The 26,385-nt window shown below is 34.4% G+C and overlaps 2 protein-coding genes across 7 annotated transcripts in view; one reads left to right on the top strand and one right to left on the bottom strand.

Annotated features, from left to right (window-relative positions):
• The first annotated feature begins 1,901 nt into the window (after positions 1-1,901).
• Positions 1,902-10,214, top strand: LOC125665335 (putative defense protein). The gene is made up of 4 exons (XM_048897982.2): positions 1,902-2,112; positions 3,254-3,423; positions 4,353-4,447; positions 8,828-10,214. The coding sequence occupies exons 1-4, from the start codon at positions 1,923-1,925 to the stop codon at positions 9,003-9,005; spliced, it is 633 nt and encodes a 210-aa protein (XP_048753939.2). The 5' UTR covers positions 1,902-1,922; the 3' UTR covers positions 9,006-10,214.
• A 5,700-nt stretch (positions 10,215-15,914) lies between these two features.
• Positions 15,915-26,385, bottom strand: part of LOC125665653 (polypeptide N-acetylgalactosaminyltransferase 13-like) — a 32,768-nt gene continuing 22,297 nt past the window's right edge. For 2 of the 6 annotated variants that reach the window (XM_056152368.1, XM_056152369.1), the window contains exons 12-14: positions 25,671-25,805; positions 20,837-20,915; positions 15,915-19,619 (exon numbers count right to left, since the gene is read on the bottom strand). In XM_056152368.1, coding sequence (XP_056008343.1) covers positions 19,564-19,619; positions 20,837-20,915; positions 25,671-25,805 — 270 coding nt within the window. In that variant the 3' untranslated portion in view covers positions 15,915-19,563. Of the gene's footprint in view, positions 19,620-20,691; positions 20,706-20,836; positions 20,916-24,803; positions 24,930-25,670; positions 25,806-26,385 lie in introns of all 6 variants that reach the window. The other 4 variants (XM_056152370.1, XM_056152371.1, XM_048898407.2 and 1 more) reach the window with 3 other exon arrangements.

The following is a 26,385-nucleotide window of genomic DNA, read 5'->3' as shown; positions in this document are numbered from 1 at the left end:
CATCACAAAAATATTACCTGTCGTGAAGGAGAAACTTCAGACCTTCAGACGTATTATGCTACAGCATCTGCACGAAGTGCTGTGAATCAAAGGTGGATTCTTAAAAATTCTAAAGAACTTTTGGTATATTCGAAATTCACAAACCTTTGGCAAAATCAACAGCATCGAAACATTCTTTTCACCACCTTATATTACCATTCTTTACAATAAGTTAAGGACTAGGATTTTTGACATCATAGACAGCTGCTTCTTCAATGGAACAGGAAAATACTAGTACATGTATTAACATTTTGCGACCAATCATTCAAAAATTTACTTTGTTAAACACCATTCTAACTCTATACTTTAACGTCAACATAAAAAATATGCTGGAGTTCCTCGTCGAAAATATCTACGTAGCCTTTAGTGATAAGGTCTTTCAATAGCCTGTTGGAAATTCCAGCGAATTATTCCCTTTTATTAGCTAACCTCTTTTTATATTCTTATCAGTCAGAATTTATTAAAAAGCTTCAACACGACATGACAAGATAAAAAACTTTACTATGGCTTTCAGTCACATTTAGATACACGGCGGGTGTGACCGGTTGCCAGGGGATACTTACTCCTCCTAGGCACCTGATTCCACCTCTGGTGTGTCCAGGGGTCCATGTTTGTCCAACTATCTATTTTGTATTACTTATGGGAGTTATGAGATTGATCACTGTTCGTTATCTTCACCTTTCATTGATAACATTTTATCTATTAACAATATTCATTTTCATTCATATGTTGATTCAAAATATCTCAGTGAACTCGAAACAAAAGTTCTAACATATCTACACATGTACTTCATATTTGGGTATTTTATCTAACATAGACTTTAACGGTAAACTACCTACAAAACAGTCTTCAACTTCTTCATCGTCCAACTTCCCATTTTTTTTATGTAACAATATTCCATTATCGGTTACAGTGCTTAATTTGTAACTGTTAGACTCGTGTTACAATGTAGGTGCCCGATCTCAACGCCTAACCTGGATAAGGACAGATTGATATCGATTGTTCATTTGCCAAGCGGTCGGCATTATCAGTAAAAACTATGCACGGGTCTTTTCGTTATGACCTTAAGGAAGTATGCTACATCAGAGAAATTTGATATGGATGAAAGGTGGAGGATATGTACAACACTATTTTGAAATCAAAAACTTTCATATTTACTTTATTTAGTCGAAAAATGCAATCTTAGTAGAAAAAAATCTGAAAAAAATTAAAACCCCTCCAATGTACTCGATCAGTTCAGCAGTTGACGTGCTAACCTACTGAGCTACTCAGCTAGGCGATGAGTTTTGAAATGAATAGACAAATACTGATGATATTTATATTTTCTTCCATGTTTTAAGAGGAACTCAGCCATTATGACGATGTAGAGTACCTCCTTAAGTAAAAAACGAAAGCCCTGGGTCCCAGTAAACACTGGCACGATAAACAGCCCTCACTGTTGCGGCCTTAAGCGCCGTGCAGTGGTCAGACTGTGGCACTGCACCTAAAGCTAGTGAGGTTTCTACACGGGCAATAAATTCTCCAGCGGGACGTTAACGAACGAACAACCGAGCCTCCCTGATATATGCATGTACCACCAGGCCCCACCTTGAAATTGACAGGAATTAAGATTTTGATGCATATGATAGTGCCTGTTATCTAATTTACATTCTGTAAAGGAATTTCATAATTAAACCCGGACTTTTATGTGTTGAGAGTATCGTCGGTAATGGAACGGAGGAAATCGGAGATGTGGAACGTACCATTTAAGATAATTGCTATGGATGGGTATACATACTAATTTCAATATACCAGCCTGGGCCAGGCGGGAAAATATTTCCATTTTAAGTAATCAATGCATGTATGTTTCATAACAGCTATCTGTTGAATTTTAGTTTACGAAGATGATGCTGTATTTGACGTATGTCGTCCTGGTTTTCCTCCCGGGAGTCATTTCCTATGCATATGGACCTCCCCTTGGATCGTGTGCCTCCATGTTTCCGACAGGTCACAAAGCCAGTGCTCAAACCACCGCCCCTCCATACACAATATCTGTGAACGCCACGTCATACAGTCCTAACGATGTCATTGAAAGTAAGTGAAATTCTGCAAATCAGTAAAATCAATTTTCTTTTGTTTAGAATAAATTTGATTTCATATCGGGTAGAAATTTTACGAAGAGTCATTTTGGATGGTTCTTACATTCTGTTCCATACATATTTGTTTCTCCCAAGCATTTGATGATAATTTTTACTTTATCATACCTGTGCTAAAAGCTCTAGTGAGTGTTCTGATGGAAATTATCCGTGTTGTGGGTCTGACTTTAAACTTTCCACATTTTAATCTTTTTTTTTTACTTTTCAAAAAGCTACTGGACCAAATATTTCATTAAAGATATATATATATATATATATATATATATATATATATATATATATATATATATATAATGTTAAAAGCATTGGTATCCAGCCATATTGACTTATGAGACAATATCATTGAAATACATATCATAAGACAACTGTCATGTAAAAGATAAACAGAAATAAACTGATTAACTACCTCATATACATATGATAATAAAGAGATAAACTAATAAACTACGTGGAATGTTCACATTGTTTCCGACGATAAAACATCATATAGTGTCTTTGGTAAAATGGTTGGACAGATACATCATTCATTAAGAAAACACACTTATTTACGTAATTGATAGATGTAAACGTATCACTAACTTCTTGATCCTTTTGAAATAAAAAGTATCTCAAATCAGAATTTCTCACACTCCATTAAAAAATGCATTTCATCTTCTATACAGTTATTTTTACAGTAAGTGCATGTTCTTTCATTCAACTGTAATTTTGGCTTGGTATATCGCCCAATTTCTATTGTTAAAGGTAAAGAGCCACAACACAAATGTTTGGGAAAGGGGAGTTCAATCTTCTTGTAAAGGATCGTCTCTCCTTTCAAGAAAAGATATTAAGAAATAGTAAAAATAAGACAAGTGTTTAAAAACAAAACACTGAACCCATAAAAACCAGACTTTCCATTAAAGCTTTCTTGTGTATACCAGTTCAAAAATAAGTGAAAAGGGGAGGTAACGGTGGAGGAGGGATCGTTTCCCCTAAGGGGATATTAAGATATTTACCGCTTCAACATTTATAGTCATGAAAAGTCCATGACATCTAATGTTTTATAAACCACAATGCCATTTTTGATCACCATTGTGTTTCAGTAACTGTGAATACTACGGGGCTCCATGGAGTGACATACTATGAAGGGATTATGATGCAGGCGCGTCAAATTGCCTGCGATGTGGCGGCCCCTACCAAGGGACATGGGAGTTTCTCGGTGGAAGAAGGGGACCAATTCCTGGAGACAATGGATTGCGAAGACAATGCAAAGGTAGATTGTAAATTATCTGATTTTCATGATCTCATCTGCGGTTTTTTAAACATGGGGAATAGAATTGATGCATTTCTTTAATCACCGTGACGATTTTCACACTCCACGAAGTGATTGTAGACAGATATTAAAAGTTTGATTCATTCCCTATATTTCGATCACTCCGGAAAAAATGCACCGACTCGAAACAGTTCATTGCTACATTTCTTGTAGGTAATTTATTGTTTGTCGGCTTTTGCTAATTTAATAAAAAAAAAAATTAAATTTATTTTTGATGTCATTTCGGGGTATGGCAGTGTTTACAGAATGTGCTTTATGCGGATTGACTCCAATCGCCGTGCATGTAACACCATTCAAACTCCGGTCAGCTCAGTATCTTCTGTTACGCTATTACTACAATATCATTACTCATAAGGGGAAAGTAGTTCCGGACTGAAGTCAGCTCTATATATTCCGTTATCCGTTATAACTTGAATTTCATTATTAGCAGGGAGAAAGTAGTCTCAGACTCTAGTCCACTTAAGTATATAGAAATATTAGAAAATCACCGTTTTCCCCTAACATTGAGTGTATCAGTACTCCTTTAATACCTGTATATAATTTGTCGAAATTGTCAAATCATATTATTTTTCATAGTTTATCACATTGAAAAAATACATGGTCTACTTTTTAACATCGAATAAAATTCTGTTTAAACTACTGCAAGGCATACACATCCATTCGAGCTTCAAAGAGCTTAAAAGAACTAAAGATCTGTTGAAAGGTCGTCTAGTCCCGCATCCATGAATTCAATAGTCAGTTGAATAATTATATGGCTACTTATTAGCCCTAACATGTTTTCTAAATGACAGTACTAGTAAATACCTGTATATATCCAAGAGATGAGTATTTGTTTCATTTGTTGATTCGTGGCTTTTCTCTATTTGAAGAGTGCTGTGGTTCATATGAATCACTCCAAGATTGAATCTCGGGTTTTCCACTGGAAAGCGTCGTTCCCCTCTGGAGTAGGCCATCTCATTTTCAGGTATGAATTATTTCATGAAGAGGTACGATGGATGGATGAATAGATGAGAGAGAGAGAGAGAGAGAGAGAGAGAGAGAGACATATCCAAAAGTACAAAGTAGATACAAGATCAAAGAAGAAATTATGCTGTAGCAGTATTGAATCTACATCTCACAGTTACAAAGATATCGCCTTATTGGTTTACATTCGGAAGACCTTTCCCTGGATTATAAGGTTAATGTGACTACGTCTAATCATAGTCACCACATTTTAGTCGTGCAAATCGTTTAACTGTGAGAAATTTTAATTCCTGCAAAAGAGACTTTACCACTCACTGGAAGATATTTGGTTTTAAGATAATACTACGAAATGAAATAAATACCATGATAGTTATTATGATACCCGTATCAAATTTTCACCGGGTATTATGATAAAATTGGGAAACAGGAATTATTGAGTACACGACATCACGAATGTATCGAGATTGTACCTGTTTACAGAACGCAAGAGAGAAGTGAAGGTGAAATTTTGAGTTGATATTAAGCGATGCGTAATGCTGTTCTTCTGTCCTCTATCTGTTCCGCTTAGCGTTTAGCCCATTTCTGGATTAGCTGTGGGACTTTTTCCATCAATCTTTATACATTGGAACACATCAGTGTGTTGAGAACACGCCCAGTATGCTTGATATTCCATTCGACCTTGACCTCACACTCTGGATTTACTTGGAGCGCATTTACTACCGACCTAACAACGCCTTCTGAAAGTTCAAACATTATGTAAAATAAATCTTCTTATGAACACTACAACTATGCCCTAATCTATGTATGACCATGAACTCATATTTATGGATCTTGTTTATTACGTTCTGGCTGACCTTAAGAGGATGACCCTCCATGGTCCTCCTTATGACCTTAAAGTCATATCTAACGTTTAGTTCATTTCTCACGAATTTATTGAGGATGTCTTCATAAAATCCCATGCATGAACACGTTTTGTTTGAGCATAATATGAATGTCCAATTTTTTTTTTTTTTTTTTTTTTTTTTTTTTTTTACTTTTTTTTATGTTAAGTTTTATCTTATAATGAAAAAGTGAAGATAATGAAAAGTGATCAATCTTATAATTCCTATCAAGAATATAAAACTAAAAGTAGGGCAAACATGGACCTATGGACACACCAGAGGTGGAATCATGTGCCTAGGAGGAGTAAGCACCCACTGTCGACGGGCCTCACTCGCCGTGAGCCCTATATTTTGATCAGGTTAACGGAGTAATCAAAATTAATCAAAATTAGTATGCAAAATAAAGGACTAACAATTGGAATGAAACACACTAGACAACATTGGATCTATTGACAGGTTGTACGTATATGTAAATAATATCGTTATGACGATCATAGAATTTGTGAAATGACTTTCAACGAGACTGTTGAAACCTCTGTAACATCAACGTTTGTCAGTAGCCTACCTCGATTTAAAAACTGACCATACGCTGAACAAGCCCATGCGTATCAAATCAGTTGAGAGACTCAAACATCATATGCATGTGATAATGGATTTTAATTAAACTTACTCATTCGTTTAACTTATTAATGATCCTGTACTCAATCATTCCTGCTTCCTAATTTAATCAATACCCGGTGAAAATTTAGTTAAGGTAGCACAATAACTATGACATTTCACCCCGTATCTTCCGTCATTTTTGTGACATTATTTTAAAACGAAAAATCCTTTCCAATGGGCGGTAAAATTTATTTTGGAATTTACTTTCAGCTCATTTTGATCATTTTACATCAAACTTCAAACACATACATTTTTTTTTTAATTAGGACATGGCAACACGCGTCTTTCCAAATGATCTTCACCTCATTTTTGGATTTTGCATTTAGCTCAAAACATTACTAGTCTATCGATGATTCTTGGCCCATTTTTAAACCTAGGGCATCGTGTGTTTAGCTTAATTTCTGAATAACATATATACATAAAGCTTTTGAGTACACCAAACCAATTTTGTAAAAAGTATAACAACTATATAATGTCTATTTCATTTTACCATAATCTTCTATATAACCCGAGCTCACATTTCTATAACCGTGAGGATCCGGGTTAAAATAGGTCCTCAGTATCCCCTTGCTTGTTGTAAGAGGCGCAAAAACCGAGGCCCCGTGTCACAGCAGGTGTGGCACGATAAATATCCTTCCCTGCTCAAAAGCCGTAAGCCTAATTTTGCAACCCTTCTGAGTACAATATTCTCGAGAGGGACGTTCAACAATGTACAATCAATCAATTAATGAATTTCTATCCCATTTCTGACTAAACTGTCGAGGGTGTCTCATAAACATTCTTTTATCTCCAGCTCTGTAGTCAGCTTTAGATTTCATGTAGAATTCGTTTCTGGGCAAGGACAAGCACTTTTACATGTAATTCTGTAGATTACGTTTAATATTTATTAATAACGAGCAACTCTATTCCTATGAATACTTGTGCCTTGTATCACAGATGTAGTATACCTAGGTACGCCGCGCTCAAAATCACATAACCTCTCACCTCTGGTCGGTTCGAATCCCGCTCGCGCTGGTAAGTGAGAAAGTTTCCCAGTTTACTTTCGGAAGGTCGGTGGTCTCTTCCCAGGTACATTGTATCTGGGTTCTCTCTTCCACAATAAAAACTGGGTGCCACCAGATAACTGGAAAAAAATTAAGTGTGGCGGAAGACAGCAAATAAACAAAAACCTAGGTACACATAACGTATTTTTATGCCCCCGAGATCGAAGATCGGGGGCATATTGTTTTTGTCCTGTCTGTCATTCTATAAATCTGTAATTCTGTCATTCTGTCTAAAACGTTAACCGTGCTAACAACTTTTGAACAGTGAGTGCTAGAGCTTTGATATTTAACATGAGTGTTCCTTGTGACAAGACCTTTCCGTGGGTACTAAACCTTTTGACCTTGGCATTTGACCTACTTTAAAAAAAAGAAAAGAAAAGACATTGGTCAGAACTTCTGAATGGTAAATATTAGAGCTTTCATATTCCACATGATCATTTCCTGTGACAAGATCTTTCTACTGGTACCAAGATATTTGTCCTTGTGACATTGGCCATCTTTTGAATTGGCCATTCTTCTTATGATAACAATTAAGTTTTATATCCTAATAGGTTGCCAACGTATTTCCCTTAAAGTTATACAAATACCTCAAAGTTTACATGTTTTGTTTCTTCTATTACTGTTTATTAGTAAGGATTTCTCTTCGTTGGTGAGGATCTGTGGAAAAATAATGCCTCATTTGTTAGGAAAACTGTTGAAAATAGAACAGAGTTCTGTAACTGCAAACTAGATATGTTTAAGGTATTTAATTGAACAGGAAATACTACATGTAGGGTTTTTCATGTTTGATTTACATGGGATAATGTTTTTATATTTATCATCACTTTGTTGTAATCTTGACAATGAATCATGAAGAAACTTATGGTCAAATTACTTAGTACACATGTACACGTAACCATGTAGATCGTCATATGATACTCAGCTGACTCAGAGGTCTCTTGTTATAATGTACTAGATACAATGGATTACATGCATTTAATTGTTAACTGAATATTTTTTTTTAAGGATCAGTGCCCTAAATTTCTAGGATAACCCATAAAGATACAAATCTAATAAACGCTAATTATACAGATATTACCAACTGTTCATCACGTGACTATGATGGACCGGTGCAAAATACAGATTCATCCTAAGCTTTTCCGTCGTTTTTCTGTTTTATTTTAGAGTTTCTCTCCTAAACAAACAACTAGTTTAGATACTTGACAAATACGGTTACATGATTAACTCATTGAAATTAGTTAAAAATATCACCTCAACGAAGGAGCAAGCATTTCAAATTGACAATATCTAGTGATCTGTAAAACAATATCATAAGGGACAAGGGTAGCCATCATGAAACAAAGTAAGCACTGACAATCCCGTGTGGTCTAAACATATTTTTCTCCAGGATGAAAAGCCTTGGCACTGTCCTTCTATATACTCGATAATTTCATAAAATGCCCAAGTAGCGTGAAGATTAAATATCTACTAAACCACGCCCTCGTACTCCCTCAAGTGAAAAACACGCCCTCTTCTATAGGAAAAATATACACAAGATCCAAAGTTACGACTTATAATGGTGTAGAATTGTGGTTAATAATTTCAATTTATTGGTTAAAGATAAAAGAAAACTATCGAAGATAGCGAATTTTTCTGACTGAGAACCTGTATTGACATTGATAAGCGAATGTCCTAACGGGCACTCAATGAACTTGGTAGGCATTAATTAACTGACATCCCTGCATGTTTATATGATTATTGTAATCAATCTCTGTAAATTCTAGGGAGCTAATTCCAGCCATTTATTTCATTTTCCAGAGCTACGATCGTGAAATCGAAGACCACGTTTTGGACCAAAGTATATTCTTCAATCATCGAAGATGAGTCATCCCAGGCCCCGCTGAAGATCTGCAGTAATGGGTCTAATACAGTCGAATATCACTCTATGATCACCGTCATGTTTGCACTCACAATGCTTAGTACTCTTATGCTGTGAGATGATTTCAAAATGACAACGTACAATTCTCTATAAGAAGTGAAATTTTGTGTTAACCCTTTTGACAAGTATTATGATATGCAGGTTTACCCTTACAGCGTATACACAGGCTGGAGGTAATATATTCTAATGTACTTTTTATTTCGTGTTTTAATTATAGCTAAAAGTAAATGTCCGAATACTGTGCAGAATAATTGTCGCATTCCATTTTGTTGGTTGTAACATGGTATTTGGTTTATAGATGGTGGTGGGTAATTTTGTAAGGCTTTTAAGGTATTCAATGTGTAACGACCATATTTCATATCTTAGTAAATGGATTGTGGGGTTTTTGTAACCATGGTATGATTTTGGGTTCATGAAATAAAAAAATAATCCATCATAGAAATTTTCAAAATTTTGATTACTGCTCGATTTATTTCACCTAGAATTTTACATTGAAGTCTATTGGTAGAGCATGATTCATTAAGATATTTTTTAAAAAATTATATTTTCATACATATTTCTATGATAATAAGTTACATACACTTTCTATTTATGAAAATGTGAAATACAATTAAACATTTACCGCACATATTTTAGAAAATTAGATTTCTCTTATTTTTACGAGGGAAAGATAACTTCAAAAAAGTTTCAAGTGCAAAAAGGTCAGTTTAAAATCATTTACCAGTCTACTTCACTTTCATCATTATTTCACAGTAAACATTAATTAAATCATTCAAAATTGCTCATTATCCCTTCGATACACATCGAGTACCTTGATAGTTTTTCATTATATGTGTATTAATTAGTAAATACAACTTTTATATATTTGTATTTTTGTGGTGTTTTTTGTATTGAATTTTATATTTTATTCATATAACTCTATCGCTGTGGGTATGGTAGGCAATGAAAACAGAGAAAAATTTGCATTTATAATATGCAAGACAAAAAATATTCCTCAGATGTATTTTCTTTTTATAGAATTGTGTTTTACTCAGTCCAGTGCAATCTTGTATCATATAGATAACTTCAATTGATGTGAAACACTAACGACTCTTTACCAAAATATATGTATATAACAGTGTGATGTTCATATGGAAGATATGTATGTAGCAACATACACATTTATTGGGTTTTATTGCTAATTTATTGCTATCTGTAATATTGATATGAATTATGTAATACCAATGTTTTATCTGTAATAAAGCTTTACTATTTCATTTTACATATTATATGTTTCGATAATTTTTTGGCAATGACAGTGACCCACAAGTGACATATTAATTTGACATAAAATTATATATATATATATATATATATATATATATATATATATATATATATATATATAATTTGATAATCTGACTTACGATTTATTGGGGTTGTCAATTTTTAAAAACTTTAATCCAAAAATAAGTATAAATTAAAAAAATCTACGCAAGTAGTAGTATGATAAAAAACTATCACAAAGACGATTAAGTATATTCGGCTACTTTCACACACACGCACGCACGCACGCACGCACGCGCGAAACACGCACACAGTCTCCGTATGCGATGACTTGGTTAACTGCATTATCGCGTGTTTTCATTGATGATACAATATTAAAAGGTACTTACAAAATATAGACGTGACAATATTTACAAATGTATTGCAGAATAAGGATTAATCTTGTGACTTTCGAAATTCTTTTCAAGTTTTTTTTTATTGTCAGAACATAAAAATAAAAATACAAAAACCCCATATCATTTTTCTAGTCGAGTGAACATTTTTAAAGAATGACTATAAAATGTACTTTAGTGGTTATATTTGCCGTAGCGTAGTGATTTAAGTACCAGTCAGAGGTAAAGATTAGAGACCCCTGATTGCCCTAGGTGTAGGAAATAGCATAAATTAACTTCGTAATATAAATCTAAAATTAACAGGTTTGAGAGCTTGATGTTCACATTTAGATATCGCACGTCATGGGAGTAGGACTATACAACAATTATATACACAGTGGCGGATCCATCTCGGGGTCGCCCCTCTTCCACTTAGCTCACCGGAACTGACGAATTTCCATACCGCTACTGTCATGACTCCCAGTGTCGGCGTCACACTTTTAAGGAAAAAAATAACTAGGGCTATATCTATTCAACCAAAAGGGAGAATGATATTTCATATTTAGATGTCTCATGGTGAGAGCTTTCTTTTGATGTAAGACTTTTGACCTTGAGTGACCTTAGCCTATGCCCTACTTTTCAAAACATTTAACCTTAGCTATATCTTTTGAACTAAGAGGGAGAGTTTGTTGATATTTCACATAGAGATTCCTCATGAAAAGTTTTTTTTTTCGGTACGAAAGCTTTAGACTTACTGACCTTGACTTTTGGCTTTGAATAACACATTCTTCAAAACCTTTGACCTGGGATACATTTATGGAACCAAGGGGGATAAGGCTTTAGCATTTCGCATATAAATGGCTCATAAAGAAACATTTCTTTTGGTAAGAAGACTTTTGACTTTGGCCTAAAACTTTAACCTTTGCTATATCTTTTGAACCAAGGGGGTAGGGATTTAATGTTCCATATATAGATACTGCATGACAAACCCTTTCTTTGATATGAAGACTAGTGACCTTGGAGTTTGATCTATCTTTCAACCAAGGGGGATAGAGCTTTGGTATTTTTATGACAAGCTATATATTTTGGAATCAAGAATTCCGACCTTTTGACCTTGGAATTTGACCTACTTTTCAAATACTTTAACACTGGCTACATGTTTTTGAACTATGGATGAAAGGGGTTTTTGCTATTTCACGTATAGATGCCTCATGACAAGAACTTTCCTTTGGTATGAAGACTTTTTACCTAGTGACTTTGGCCTGTGGAGTACTTTTCAGTGTCAGGAGTACCGATCCGATGATTTTTTCGTTGTCTACGAAAAGTCTGTGTCCATGACTCCCACGCCGTATTTTTCCTTGATGTACCGAGGCAGTTGTAGTAACATTAACATCGACTACTTCTTTTGATCCAGGAGTTTAGATATTTCACATTTAGATATACCTTATGTGCAAGCTTTTCATACGGTATGATATTACTAATTAGGTTTTTTACCTGACTGTCTACAGGAATATGTCGGGTTGTTCAGTCCATAGAAAGCGAGTCTATGAACATAAACAACCCGACACATTCCCGTAGACAGTCAGTAACAAACCTAATACGTGTTTTGTTTTGTTAAGGACTAAACCTTTTTATATGTTGATAAATGTAAGAAAGAAATGCAATACATTTACTTATTAACAGTCAACAAGAACTGAACTGAGATCATTTCAACATAGTAACATTAATACATGAACACAATGTTCAATAACAATTTTTTAAATGTTATTTTCATTTCAATATCCAAGTAGGACAACAATGACCGCTTACTTTTGGTTAACGATAAAGTTATATATTTATGGTAAGACGTAACGGCCGCCATGTTGTCATCTAATTTGTTTTACTCACCGTCTAAAGAAATTTAGACGGCAGTCACGTGATGTGTTTCATCCAATAACCGAGCGTCATTCCAGTCCGGGTAAAAAATCGACCTAGTGACCTTGGACTTTGACCTACTTTTCAAAAACATTTTGAACCAAAGGGGATAGGTTAAGAATAGTCTCGCTTCTCGACGAGCTATGTTTTCTTCTGACAACTCTTATTCAAATAATGTGTAGTAATAGATATCACATAATTTTTCATTATTATCATAAATATAAAAATATGTCCATAAACAGTCAAAATTTTGATGTCTTTTATAGCCAAATCTTAATAGCCTTGTCTTTTACACCCACCCCCCATCCTATCAGAAATATCTGGATCGACTCTAATGCGTCATGGCACGTACTGATTTTATTTTGAAGATCAATCCAATTAAAACGCCTCTTTTAACCATTATATAGGGTGAATCTAAACGAATTCTAATAATGTGAAATCATCCACGACTACTTGGTGTTCATTTCATATATACATGTATTAAAAAAAATAGTGAAAAGTCTTGATACATGAAAATGATCTAGGTCACGTTACGGTTTGGATAAAGGTTAATTAAAGTCAGTATATCAAGGTAATAGGATACCAAAGATTTCGGACGCATACATGTAATATGAAGTAGGATTTTTTATGTTTACATCGGGGTTTTCTATAACACTGTAAATCCGTCTTTAATACATCGTCAACTTCCCATATTTATGTAGCAATATTCAATTACCACCTGCATATGGTGTTTTTCCAACTGATTCGATACGCAAGAGCTTGTTCTGCGCATGGTCAGTTTTTAAATCGAAGCAGGCTATTGACAAACAAGTTGATGGTGCAGGGGTTCCAACAGTCTCGTTTAAAATCAGCATTTCACAAATTCTGTGGTCGTTATAACGATCTAGTTTGCCAATACAACCTATCATTGGGTCAAATGCTGTCTGACGTGTTTCTTACCGATTATTAGGCCGTTCTTGGCACACTGATTTTGATTATGGATAACTCCGTTTACCTGATCGAAATATAGGGCTCACGGCGGGTATGACCGGTTGACAGGGGATGCTTACTCCTCCGAGGCACCTGATCCCACCTCTGGTATGTCCAGGGGTCCGTGTTTGCCCAACCCTCTGTTTTGTATTGCTTATAGGAGTTGTAAGCTGAAGTTCGAAATTCAAGAGTTATCGACGGGCGACTCGAGACGACGGACGGACACACACAGCTATAGCTCACGAAACAGTAAAACAAATCCAGAAGAAGATGGAGGGAGTGAAAGTATTCATTTTCATTTTAAAGACTTTGGTAATATAATCCGTTTGGTTTCAGTAGGTTTTGTTTTGCATTATATGTAGGTACTCCACGCTGAAGGCCATCAAACAGTATCTTCAAAAGTAATTTTGCCTAGTCTTCGCGTTGACAGCTCCATGCATCTGTGAATTACAGCAATGCAATGCATCGCCACGGCACATGACACGCCCCTTCATATGCTTACTCATCATGAACAGACGAGTGTGCACGTGACAAAATCAGATCAACCTTGGTGTCATCGTCGGATACCCACGGTTGATTGCACTCGCTGAGAGAGGAACGAAGTGTAACCAACCGTGGTAACGGGCGATACCTGAGAACAACAAATTTGTCAATATACCACGTGATCAACTAACTGTACAGAAGTAATATTTCGAAAGATAATTTTCATTTTATTTACATGAAAGATAACAAACAGTGATCAATTTAACAACTCCTATAAGCAATACAAAATAGAAGAGTTGGGCAAACACGGACCCCTGGATATACCAGAGGTGGGATCACTTGCCTATATAGGAGCAAGTATCCCCTGTCAACCGTCACCCCAATATCTTGATCAAGTGAACGGAATTACCCGTAGTCAAAATCAGTGTGCCAAGATCGGCTTAAAATCGGAAAGAAACAAGTCGGACAGCATCTGACCCAATGATATGCAAACTCGATTGTTATAACGACCATAGAATTTGCGAAATGCTGACTTTGAACGAGAATGTTGAAACCACTGCACCATCCACTTGTTTGTCAGTAGCTTGCCACGATTTAAAAACCGATCATACGCAGAACAAGCTCTTGCTTATCGAATCAGTTGAGAAATATTAACACTATATGCAGGTGATAATGGAATATTGCTACATAAATATAGGAAGTTGACGATGGAGAAGCTGAAATCATCCCGTATATCAGAAAGTTGAGTTGTTATATTGCCGTTAACATCTATTTTCAATAAAATATCGAAGTAGGAAGCAGAAGTGGAGGACTCTTTAATAGATAAAACGTCGTCGATATATCTAAATATCGCATTGAAGGCCACAGCAAGATATTTTTTTCTTCTCACGTTGAAGTTTTTCTATAAATAATTTATGATTTTATGAATTTAAAATTCTGCTTCATAAGAATATAAAAACAAGTCAGCTAACAAAGGAGATTCAAATAATCTCTTCCACATGCGTTTGGGGAAAAAAAATCGACACCCAGGAAGTGCATTCTGTATTTTGATTTTAAAACTTGGTCATTTTTAAAATTTTAATGATCTTTGTCTATGATGCATTAATTGACAAGTTCGTTGATTCTAGGACTCTAATCTACAAGAGCTCAACAAGGGTTATGACGTCATTTTAATTGAAGGTCACAGTGACCTTAATGTAGGGTGCGACAAACCTTTTACCTATAATGCATTAACCGACAAAATCTGATGATTTTTGGCCAAATAATTGTCGAGTTATGAATAGGACAGGGGTTTTCCATACTAGGCTAAACCATGTTAACCAAAGGTCACAATGAACCTGCTTTAAAGTACGACAAATCTTTTAACTAAGTTGCATCATCTGACATATTGTGATGATTTCAGGCCTAAAAGTATTGTTAAAGGTTACATGTATAAACTGCACACACAAAAAAAAAATTAAAAAAAATGGGGATACCCGAAAACAATTTGTTCATCAAATTTCAATGAAGAGGAATATTCCCCTATGTATTATCACCACTCTTGAGCAGTAAGATCCATTGAAGACAGAGTAATGTTACCCCATCAGCATTGGAGGTAGGAGAACAATTGAGATAGAATATTCCTCTACCAGAAGATCCATAGAAGATAGAGCAATGTTACTACATCAGCATTTGAGATAGGAGAACATTTCTCTACCAGACATTTTGAGCAATAACATCCGTTGAAGATAGAGTAATGTTACCACATCATTTGTGATAGGAAAACATTTCTCTGCCATAATTCGTTTTCTCTATGACAGATTAGCTCTAAAACCTAGGACAAGCACTCCTGGAATTTCCTTTTTTATATCTGGAATGTATTCAAAGTACTAGCAAATGGGCACGGACTTCTAGTATAATACGTCCCGTAAGGTAACAAAGCAGTGTTAATTTACAATACGTCCCGTAAAGTAACAAAGCGGTGTTAATTTAAAGAAGTTTTTATTACTATTAATTTATAATATCTTCTACAAACTTTGCATACAATGTAATAGTTCTTCCACACAGTCTTCCAATAAAAACACCTTCAAAATGATATAAATCTTTCCCTCGTTCAAATTGAGAAACAAATCCGTCTACATAGAAGACAATATTGTCCTGAAGAAATTATTTTCTCTGACGTCATTTAACGAGGCCCATTAGTGGGCTGCCTCAATAAATTACATGGGTACAAACCTTCATCATTGACAATAAGTATGCATTGGGATATACGATGGAATGGTTCAAAACTAAAGACATACTTTAAATGGCCCGCAGTTTTATATCCGGATACTCAAGTGTGTGTGGAATGTAGCGTATCGAAGGACTACACAAAGGTGTGGTGATATAACAATAATCACATTCTCCTAATCTACTAGATGCAGTGCCCTGCCTCAATATCTAAGTTCAGAAAATATTCACGTGATAATTCTATAAATAGATTAAAAGTAACAGTTATGCCCCCTTTTTTTCAAGCGAGACACAAAACCTTGGTTACTGCTCAAAATTATGCACATTCCTGTTTCATGAATTTGGTATAATCGAAGATTCTTTTTTATTGATGTCTAAATCCACACAAATTAAAGCCGATTTTGTTTTTGTTAATTTTTTTGGTGTTGTTGTTTTCATTTTTGATTTTTTTGTTTTGTTTTTGTTTTGTAAATCATGCATTAATCATACAAATCATTTAACTGAGTAATTCTTGTGCTTGTTGTACACCTGATAAGAAAAATCACACCCCTTTCCTGATTTGAAAAGCATTAATTCTTTAATATTTAAGATTTGGTCATGTTGAGACATATTTCTGATACATCTCTATTCAGGCTGGTAGGAAGAAAAATCTAAGTGGAGAGGGGGTAACGAAAGGGAATAAAGGCATTATTGAATTTCTACAAAAATTCTAAAAATAAATATTCCTGACAGTAACCCCCTTTTCCTGCATTCCTACGAGCCTGGTATTAAATATCTGTTTTCCCTTCAACTTGTATGTACACAATACTGTGAGAAGATGGGTCCATTCCTTAACAATGTAAATGGAAAATTTAAAGATGATGAACATTTAATTAGAATTATTTGCTATCATTATGTTTTCAACTTGTACAAAGTTCAAAAATGCCTTCCGCTTCAGTGAGTACAGAATTATGTCCTCTGAGCAAAAAATTAACAATTAAGAAAATAGAAATACAAAAAAAAATTAACAGCAAGTTAGATGTCACGTAATAAATATTTCATCAATTCACAATACCAACAACAACAAATCATACAGTATCTTTAAAGCCTACGTCTCCCAATGCTGAAACCAAAAAGAAAAAAAATACTGTACAAATTGTTATCAATGACTTTAAAGGAACATTGCTGGATGGGTTTAATATTGCTGTTTATAAAATCATTGTATTATTCACACGCAATAATTATATACTGCCCAAAATTGTAAATATTAAATGATGCAAAATGCTGATACACTTGCAAGAATTAGAACATGCTACATATGTACATGAAACTGAAAATTACATGTGTATCTAATTTCGTGATAGTATCAAAATTTGAATGGACACTCAAGCATACAATACACCTCAGAACACATAACTTGTAAAACTAAGCATCTTCTCAACATCTCTCATAATTTTCACAACATATATTTATTTACCATGCAAAATCTAAAACATAAATTTTCAAATCTGCTAATTACATGTACATGACTTTAAGAAATATTAATCGGTGATTAAACTACACACTGTATATATTGCTGTCAAGATGGGATTGTTTTTGAAAATACATTTTATACATTAACCAAAAGAAAAAATGTCCGCAGACCACAACACTCATCCTGAACAATGAACAAAACAAAATGCAGAATTTTTGGAGATTATGGGAAAACATGGTGGCCATTTTGAAATTTAGATCATATAAACAAATACTGTAACCCAATCTAATTGAAATTAGATCTTCTCTATCTGTTATGTAGTAACTGTAAGACCTGATCTTGATTAGGTTGACTGGAACCAACTTTTATTAATTGGATTCCTTGATCGGAATTTAGGAAATGTGTCAAATTCTGCATGATCCAATATATTCCAAAAGCTTAGTTGAAGATAATTTTGATATTAATCTGTTTTAGAAAATATGCCTCAAATTTCTTACAGAGAATTCAAGAAACCTGCATTACCACGTCGGAGCTCTACATTTTTTTTTATTTTAATATTATCTCTGGTATAGAGGATCCCCAGTATTGATGTAGATTTGGACTAAGTGTGGCATGCAGCTGTCTAAAAGTATGAAATTGTGAAAGGTAAATCACAGTCAGGAAATCGGAAGACAGACATATTCTGATCAGAAGCGATTCAAATGAAGTACACATGGCAATTGATAAAACAATGAGCAGTTTGTTAACGAGTCTAAAACATTTACATGTAAAAATAATACTGTCTTAAAGACTCATACAGCTTCAGAAATAATGGTAACATCATGTAATCGGCTTCGGGAACTTGTATCCAGTTGGTAACAAGAACTTGCACAAAATATTTTGGACATTAAGTACAAAAGCTCTACTTTCTTTTCAGTAAATGTCTACTTTCTTTTCAGTAAAGCTCTACTGTCTTTTCAGTAACCTCTGCCCAACATTATGAATTCTACTTTTCAAACCACACCAGTACATTATATACCACACGGAATCAAACTCGACAATAAAACATTTGCACTCAACTGATTGGATTTTAACATACACGTCAATACACAGTACAACTTATTTACACAGTCTCGCAGTGCATGGAGAGATGATATGCTGAATCAACTACACTGCGTAAATGTTTCTCAATAAATTAACATATCCTCCGATTATAATGACAATTTCTTTTCTACCTCAGGCATCTATACATATCACCATGACACCGTCCATAAATCATCTAATTATACATATACATGGTATATATAAATCTATCACTCTTCTGAACATGACCTACTTCTAACCACCCATTCACAAAGAATATTCAAATACTGTAAAAATTACAAGTTATTCACAAGAACATTATTTATGCACAATTTTGCAGGACAAGCCATTTGCAAAAATTTAGTTCTTGCAAATAAAATCTTTCATATAGAAGACTTAAGCAATAAATAATAATTCCCAAAATTATGTCTCACAAATAGATATATTATTGTATCCTCGTGAAAATAAGGTCTTGCAATATAATAGTAATCTACAGTGTTTAAAATGCAGCAAACATACTATACAAAATAATAATAGAGAAAGATCCAAGTATCAACAAAATAATATAACGAATTAGGAGGATTTAATCACGTCATAACAAGAAATCCGAACATGATAGGACGTACAGGATGTACCGTCGACTCCATTAATTCTCCAACGGCAAGCTCTAGGTCAAGTCAGGGTTAACTATTCCAAACAAATGACTTTAACACACACGATTACGTGACTAGAAATCCAAGCACCAATCTGGATATGCATGTTCTGTCACAGAATGACTCTGTAATTTGATTGGTGGGTCTTAACCTCTGACCCTTGGGTGTGTGAGATTGGTTTGAGAACAGGATGTCAATCACTGATTATTGCACAAGCAAGACTGACAAATATATCACTACCACTTCATGTCAGTTAGAACCCACTTCTGTCTAACGTTGCCATCGCACGGCCCTGAAATGGAACATGAAAATATCTGTGAGAACTACACACTAATGATACTCATTCTCATTTAAGCAGTCATTTTACTGCATAAGCAAAATTTTTTAGCAAGAATTTAATTTTGGCATTGTTAGCGAGAGTGATGAGATCACTAAACTTGAATATTGCTAACAATTTATTCCACATCGGAGGTAATAGTTACTTTCCTGGAATTACATAGTCGCTAAACTTAGCTCTAGCTAAATATATGAAAATATACCCATTTGTATGGGAAAATCGCTAATTTTGTGTCTCGCTAAATATTCCACTAATATATGGTATTTTGGTTTGACACCATCAAATCTGTGGTAATTTAAGAATGACGCCCAAGGCTGGAACAATTCCCCGAAATGTTGATGACGTTCCAATATAAACACTTAATTGAATGTTTGCCTCAATTTCAGTTTGATCAGGTTTGTTTAATAAAACTGGGCTCATCTTGTGCTCATAATTTTTACATGCATGAAGGCAGTGTTTGAAATAAATGTGTGCATGACTGCCCAAGACACTTAGATTTTCCATGCGTGAACAAATTTCTTTCTATATAAGATGCCCGATTTCTGCTAAATAAAATTTAGATGTATCACATCTACTTATCGTACCAGAAACGAAGCTGTAACAAGCCAAGGGGCAGACTTTGTCAATATCATAAAATAATATATGATTGGGAGCGAAGTTACGGAAACTAAGTCCTAGTCCCTTACTCGCTTTCATTCTAAGATAGAAATAAAAGTAATTAAAAATTTGGCTGTTTTCAGAGCTAGTAGGTCTTCGACAGGGCATACAATCCTTAGAAGCAGGTAGCCCTAGATTCTACAGCCCTTCACCAGCAATGGTGACGTCTCAATATGAGAGAAAAATTCTCTCAAGAGATGTTAAAACATATACATTCAATGTATTACACATTTTTAAAACTTTATTTAAACTGCTACAGTTTAAATTCATGAAAACTCCACTACAAAATACAGTAATACACAGTTACTGCAAACATGCTTATAATGAACACATGTTACAGTGAACATGCTGATAATGAATTCCTGCTTACTGTTTTACTGAGCACTGAATTTCAAAAACATCGTATTAAAAATTCATGTTTTAAAAAAAAAAATGTCAGTGCTATAATTGCAACAGAGAGTATTCTATGAATTGAATCATGTAAATCTGACCCCATTTTACTCCGCTACACTCACCGATGGACGGCGCGTCCTTGTCGTTTGGCCCTGCTGCTCCGAGACACTGTTTACTGTTTAAATGCTTTATCTCCAATGTCTAAAAAAAGAACCCATAAGCTTGTATGAAATTTCAGAGAGGAATTAGTAAAGGATTACAATCTTTAACATAAATTTTTTGTATTTATCCAAAATGTAACATGATTATTCATTTATTATATTTTCATGTATTAGTGACTTAAGAGTGCAAAAATTAGGCATAATTCAACATAGTGATCTTCTCATAATCAGTGTAAAAATTATTTAATAAAAACTGTAAGGATGTTTCAATATTATCAATTGCAAGGATATGTTAAAGAGACACTACAGCTCATTTTGCGTAAAAATCATGAAATGACAATTTTCCCAGCGCTCTCTCAATTTTTGTTGCATTGTTGAAAGTATGAACTTTGCGAAAATAACACTTATCTAAAGTTAAAAATTATCGTTTTAACGTAAAAATTAATACTTTTTGATGGCCTATACACAAAATATCGAGTCTCCTCCTTTCAGTCTTCAGACACATGCGCATAGACAGTAAACAGTGCAGCATGTCGTCCAGAGAGAGAAAGTGTAGTTGATAGATCTAGAATTTTGACAGATTCTGTGAGAAAAGAGGTAAAATTAGAATGAGATAAAACTCATATGTGAAATAAAATTGACCTTGGTATCAGTTTGACCGTTGGAAAACAAAGAGCTCGGAGAAACACATGTAACTCAGTGGCGGATCTAGGATTTCCGAAGAGGGGTGTGAAAGTCAAAGATTAGCCAAAGTAATCGGCCATTCTGATGCAAAATTTGGATTTTCATTCACAATCTGTGGGGTAAAAAGGGAGGGGGATCCTGGCCCCCTAAATCTGCCATTGAGACTAGCTGCGAAGACACCACGTTTAAAAGTAAGTGCTATTTTTATCTGAACATGACACGTGTTAGTTGTAAAAACATCGGTCAGTGGGAACATGGAAGGTTTCTGTTGAAATAATGATTTATAATTACTTATTATAAGGAGCAGGGAATAATCTTATACTTGAAAGGTGAGTGTGGACCCCCTTGATGGGGGAATTTAAATAATTTCCTACAGAACACCTTTGCTGTCATTCAAAACCATGTGATGTAAATAAGCATTCAAAAGTCCGAGTCAGCATGAAGAAACCTTTGAATTCCGAACGATCTTCAAAGCGCAGTTGAGAGTAAATTGATGCATCCCAATTGTTCAAAATTGTCAGTATCGATATGAAATTTATCATTTTATCAATACATGGTTTTAAAAACACTTTATTAAAATGTGGAAAATGAGCTGTAGTGTCTCTTTAAGAACCTTGTGCAGCTGTTGTGATAATCAATGTAAAGATGTTGTAATAATCATTGTAAAGGTGTTGTCATAAATCATTGTAAAGGTGTTGTGACAATTAATGTAAAGATGGTGTCATAATCATTGTAAAGTTGTTGTAATAATCATTGTAAAGTTGTTGTAATAATCAGTGTGAAGATGTTGTGATAATCATTGTAATAATCATTGTAAAGTTGTTGTAATAATCATTGTAAATATGTTGTAATAATCATTGAAAAGGTATTGTTAGATCATTGTAAATATGTTGTTATAATCATTGTAAAGATGTTGTGATAATCATTGTAAAGATGTTGTAATAATCAGATAGTGTAAGGATGTTGTAATAAATGCTGTATTTTCACATCAAATTGGGGGAATTTTATTTATGTGCTGATACTAGCCATAAACACAGATCCTAATTTACAGTAATTCTATTTGGAAATATGGCATAGTGCTTAATGTACAGTTATGCTGTATAAACATAACCTATAGGTATAGTGCCTTGTTTACAGCAATGCTGTTTGGATACTGTTTACAGCTTAAGCATGTCAATTTATATATATAGGTTATATATATTTGCTAATAACAAAGTGCTTAATCTACAGCTATGCTATACAAATATCAATTATGCTGGATGGATAGTATATAGGCCTACATCATAGCTACATGTGAATAGTATGGGAATTCTGATAAAGGCATACCATTAATCTTTTTTTTTTTTTTTTTACAATATACTATATGGATAACATTTGTAAGCATACAGCAAATTCATAGATGCTTAGATATCACAAGTATGTTGTATTGATAGCGTATATAGGCATAGTGCCTGATTTGCAGCTTTGCTATCTAGATTTCAGCTGTAATCACAAGTCTAACTTGCAGCAATATGGATATCTGATATAAACATAGAACCTAATTTACAGCTGAGTGTGGATATCTGATATAGACATAGAACCTAATTTACAGCATTGTGGATATCTGATATAGATACAGAACCTAATTTACAGTAGTGTGGCTATCTGATATAGGCATAGAACCTAATTCACAGCAGTGTGGATATCTGATATAGACACAGAACCTAATTTACAGCATTGTGGATATCTGATATAGACACAGAACCTAATTTACAGTAGTGTGGCTATCTGATATAGACATAGAACCTAATTTACAGCAGTGTGGCTATCTGATATAGACATAGAACCTAATTTACAGCATTGTGGATATCTGATATAGACACAGAACCTAATTTACAGTAGTGTGGCTATCTGATATAGACATAGAACCTAATTTACAGCAGTGTGGTTATATGATATAGGCATAGAACCTAATTTACAGCAGTGTGGCTATCTGATATAGGCATAGAACCTAATTTACAGCAGTGTGGCTATCTGATATAGACATACAGTAGAACCTAATTTTCAGCAGTGTGGCAATCTGATAAAAGCATAGAGCCTAATTTATAGCCTTGCTGTATGGATGTATGCCAAACTAAGACTGTTTTTCCTATGGTTGCAAAGATATAAAGACCACCTTACACTCTCATAAATATAGTGCATGTATATACTAAAAGATTTTCAGATGTTTATCAAAGTCTCATCCTTTGTTCAACTAATCTAAGTATGCAGAAGTTGTGAACTACAGTTTGAAGTATGCAGAAGCTTTTGTGGGCTACAGTTTGGCAATATTATATCCGAATATTTGTAATTTCCCAGTATTATAATCATGCTTGTAAATAATCATATATTCAACATTATAATATATTCTAATCACCACAACATGCAAACATATAGTTCAGAGAGAGAGAGAAAAAGAGAGAGAAAGAGAGAGAGAGAGAGAGAGAGAGAGAGAGAGAGAGAGAGAGAGAGAGAGCAAAATGCCTTGACCAGATAATTATGCCCTTTATATAAGTATACGATCAATATTAATCAACAGAACTTATAATATTGTTTTCTACCCATTATGATGTACTTTCAGCTCCATTATTACATTACATTTAAACAAAAAATCCAGATTTGCCTCCCTTTTCTGTCAGAAGTAGTTTGTACATGTGTTGTGTTACTATTCAGTGTAAATTTCTTGGCTGTATTATATAAATGCCTAATTTTACTAGAAAAAAAATATAAGTTCAGAACACCTAAATTGTTAAATATCTACTATTGCATACATGTTCTCTTTACCACAATGGAAAAATGTTATTCATCTTAAAATTTGCAACTGACTTGAATTGTAAGCAATATCACTATTAATAAAATAAAATCACTAAAAAGAGTTTTATTAAACCAAATGAACAAAACCTGAGGACAAATGACTTGCCTGACTATACACATAAAACAGTGAAAGCATTTCTAAAATACATGTATAAAGACAAGATGTCAACACACTTGGTATTTCTGCAGAGCCATGTGCACCTTCCCTATTCAATCTGCATTAATTGCCCATCCAATTTGAACCTTCCCATCATGCAATGCACCTATTTTTCCCCCATAGAAGCATAACTCCTGAACCACAAACCATTACAACTGAGAACTACACAGAGCGACAAGCCAACTATTTATAAAAAATACACATAGACAAGCCAAAGTGGGGAATGGCAAATTAATAATGTTTAGTAAAATCTACCTCTTTAACATATTCCCAATGGCCCTTTCCCGAGTCACAGCGGATAAACAGAGGGCTGTTGTAGCTAGCATCAATACACAGATTGTCATCTGTAGCTAGTTGTTTGGTTCCTGAATACGCGAATACCTACATAGTCATGCAGAGGGAGACATTAAACAAAAGTCTACAACTACTGATAGTCATCCTGTCTACAGGCACTTAACTAGGAATGCCCGCTCTCTATTGTACGAGCACGACTCTTTCTACCTTTTCCAGACTACATTTTCCCTGCCGCATAATATTCAGACTGAGACATTTTAATCAATTTGTGTTTGGTTCCAAAATCGGCTTGTAAAGAAAAAGAAGATTCCGTAGTAATTTGCAGATGTAATCTACTTTAGTTAAAGGCTTTTTCTATTTTTCCTTTATTTTATTTTTTTTATGGCTTTGGAAGGATTTTCTATCTATTCACAGGGCTATGGAATGGTAGGGCTGTGTAATTTTTACAGGCAGTTAAGGTGCAAATTTTCAAAAAATGCTTGTGAACTTGAGTAAAATATCCCCAACTTCCAAAATAAATGTAGGAAGGAAAGGTCAAAAGGTCAAGCTGTGTAGCAAGAGAGGAAACATATCATGCTGGGTGTTTTCATCAACTCGGCTGAAATGAAAAAATTAGAACTGAAATTGAAAGAAAAAAATTAGAAACTAAAGCTAAACTCTCCATCAAGCTATCAAGACAAATAAAAAAAATATCTCTCAAGTTGGATATTCAGCTAAAAAAATTCTTCTGTGAGAAATGAGAACATGTTGGAAAGTTCAGCTTTTGTTAATACAAAATGGAGAGTTATCACCCCTACATGACTCTTCAACATCAGGAGACAGTTTTACCTGACGATCATACTCCCATTTTTGATTTCCCCCTAATCCATGGCACTGGAATAATTTAACGGGTCCATGTAGCGACGACACATCTAGACAAACATCATCTGTTTGTAAAGCTTTCTTTTTTGTGTACGAAAAAATCTGAAACACAATTCTTCATTACTTCTCTCCATGTTTCTGTGTCCACTGAACCTCAACATGCATTGCTTAATTCTTAATTCAAGAACTTGTGAACTTGGCTCATAAATTGAGAATGAATGGTCTTCAACGAATCATTGTTATACACATGGTAGAACTTGATAACATTTACTTTATGAATCTTTGGTTCTGTGTTTCTGTTGAATATAGTCTACTCCACTTATATTGAAGTCGCTTATATTGAACAATCTGTTTCTGTGGAATCATCATTGTGCGTGGGAGATTGATGTTCATGGATTTCATGGGTCACTCTTACCCAAGAATTTACGTGTCCTCAAACATTTTTCTTAAACCAAGTAGAGTTATCTTTCCTAGTGACAGTGTATCGCTTACCTACAAAATTATGTCCCCACGAACCAGCAAAATTTTGCTTACACATGAACATTGGCCCCCCACGAAGTAAAATGATTCCACAGTATATTGAAGTCGCTTATATTGAACTACTTGTTATATTGAAGTCACTATAATGAACTATATTTTATATTGATGTCGCTTATGTTGAACTACTTGTTATATTGAAGTC

The sequence above is a fragment of the Ostrea edulis genome, chromosome 10 (genome assembly GCF_947568905.1).
Source record: "Ostrea edulis chromosome 10, xbOstEdul1.1, whole genome shotgun sequence".
NCBI lineage: Eukaryota > Metazoa > Mollusca > Bivalvia > Ostreida > Ostreidae > Ostrea > Ostrea edulis.
The sequence above is the reverse complement of the archived record's forward strand: the minus strand, read 5'-3'. Positions and strand labels throughout refer to the sequence as shown.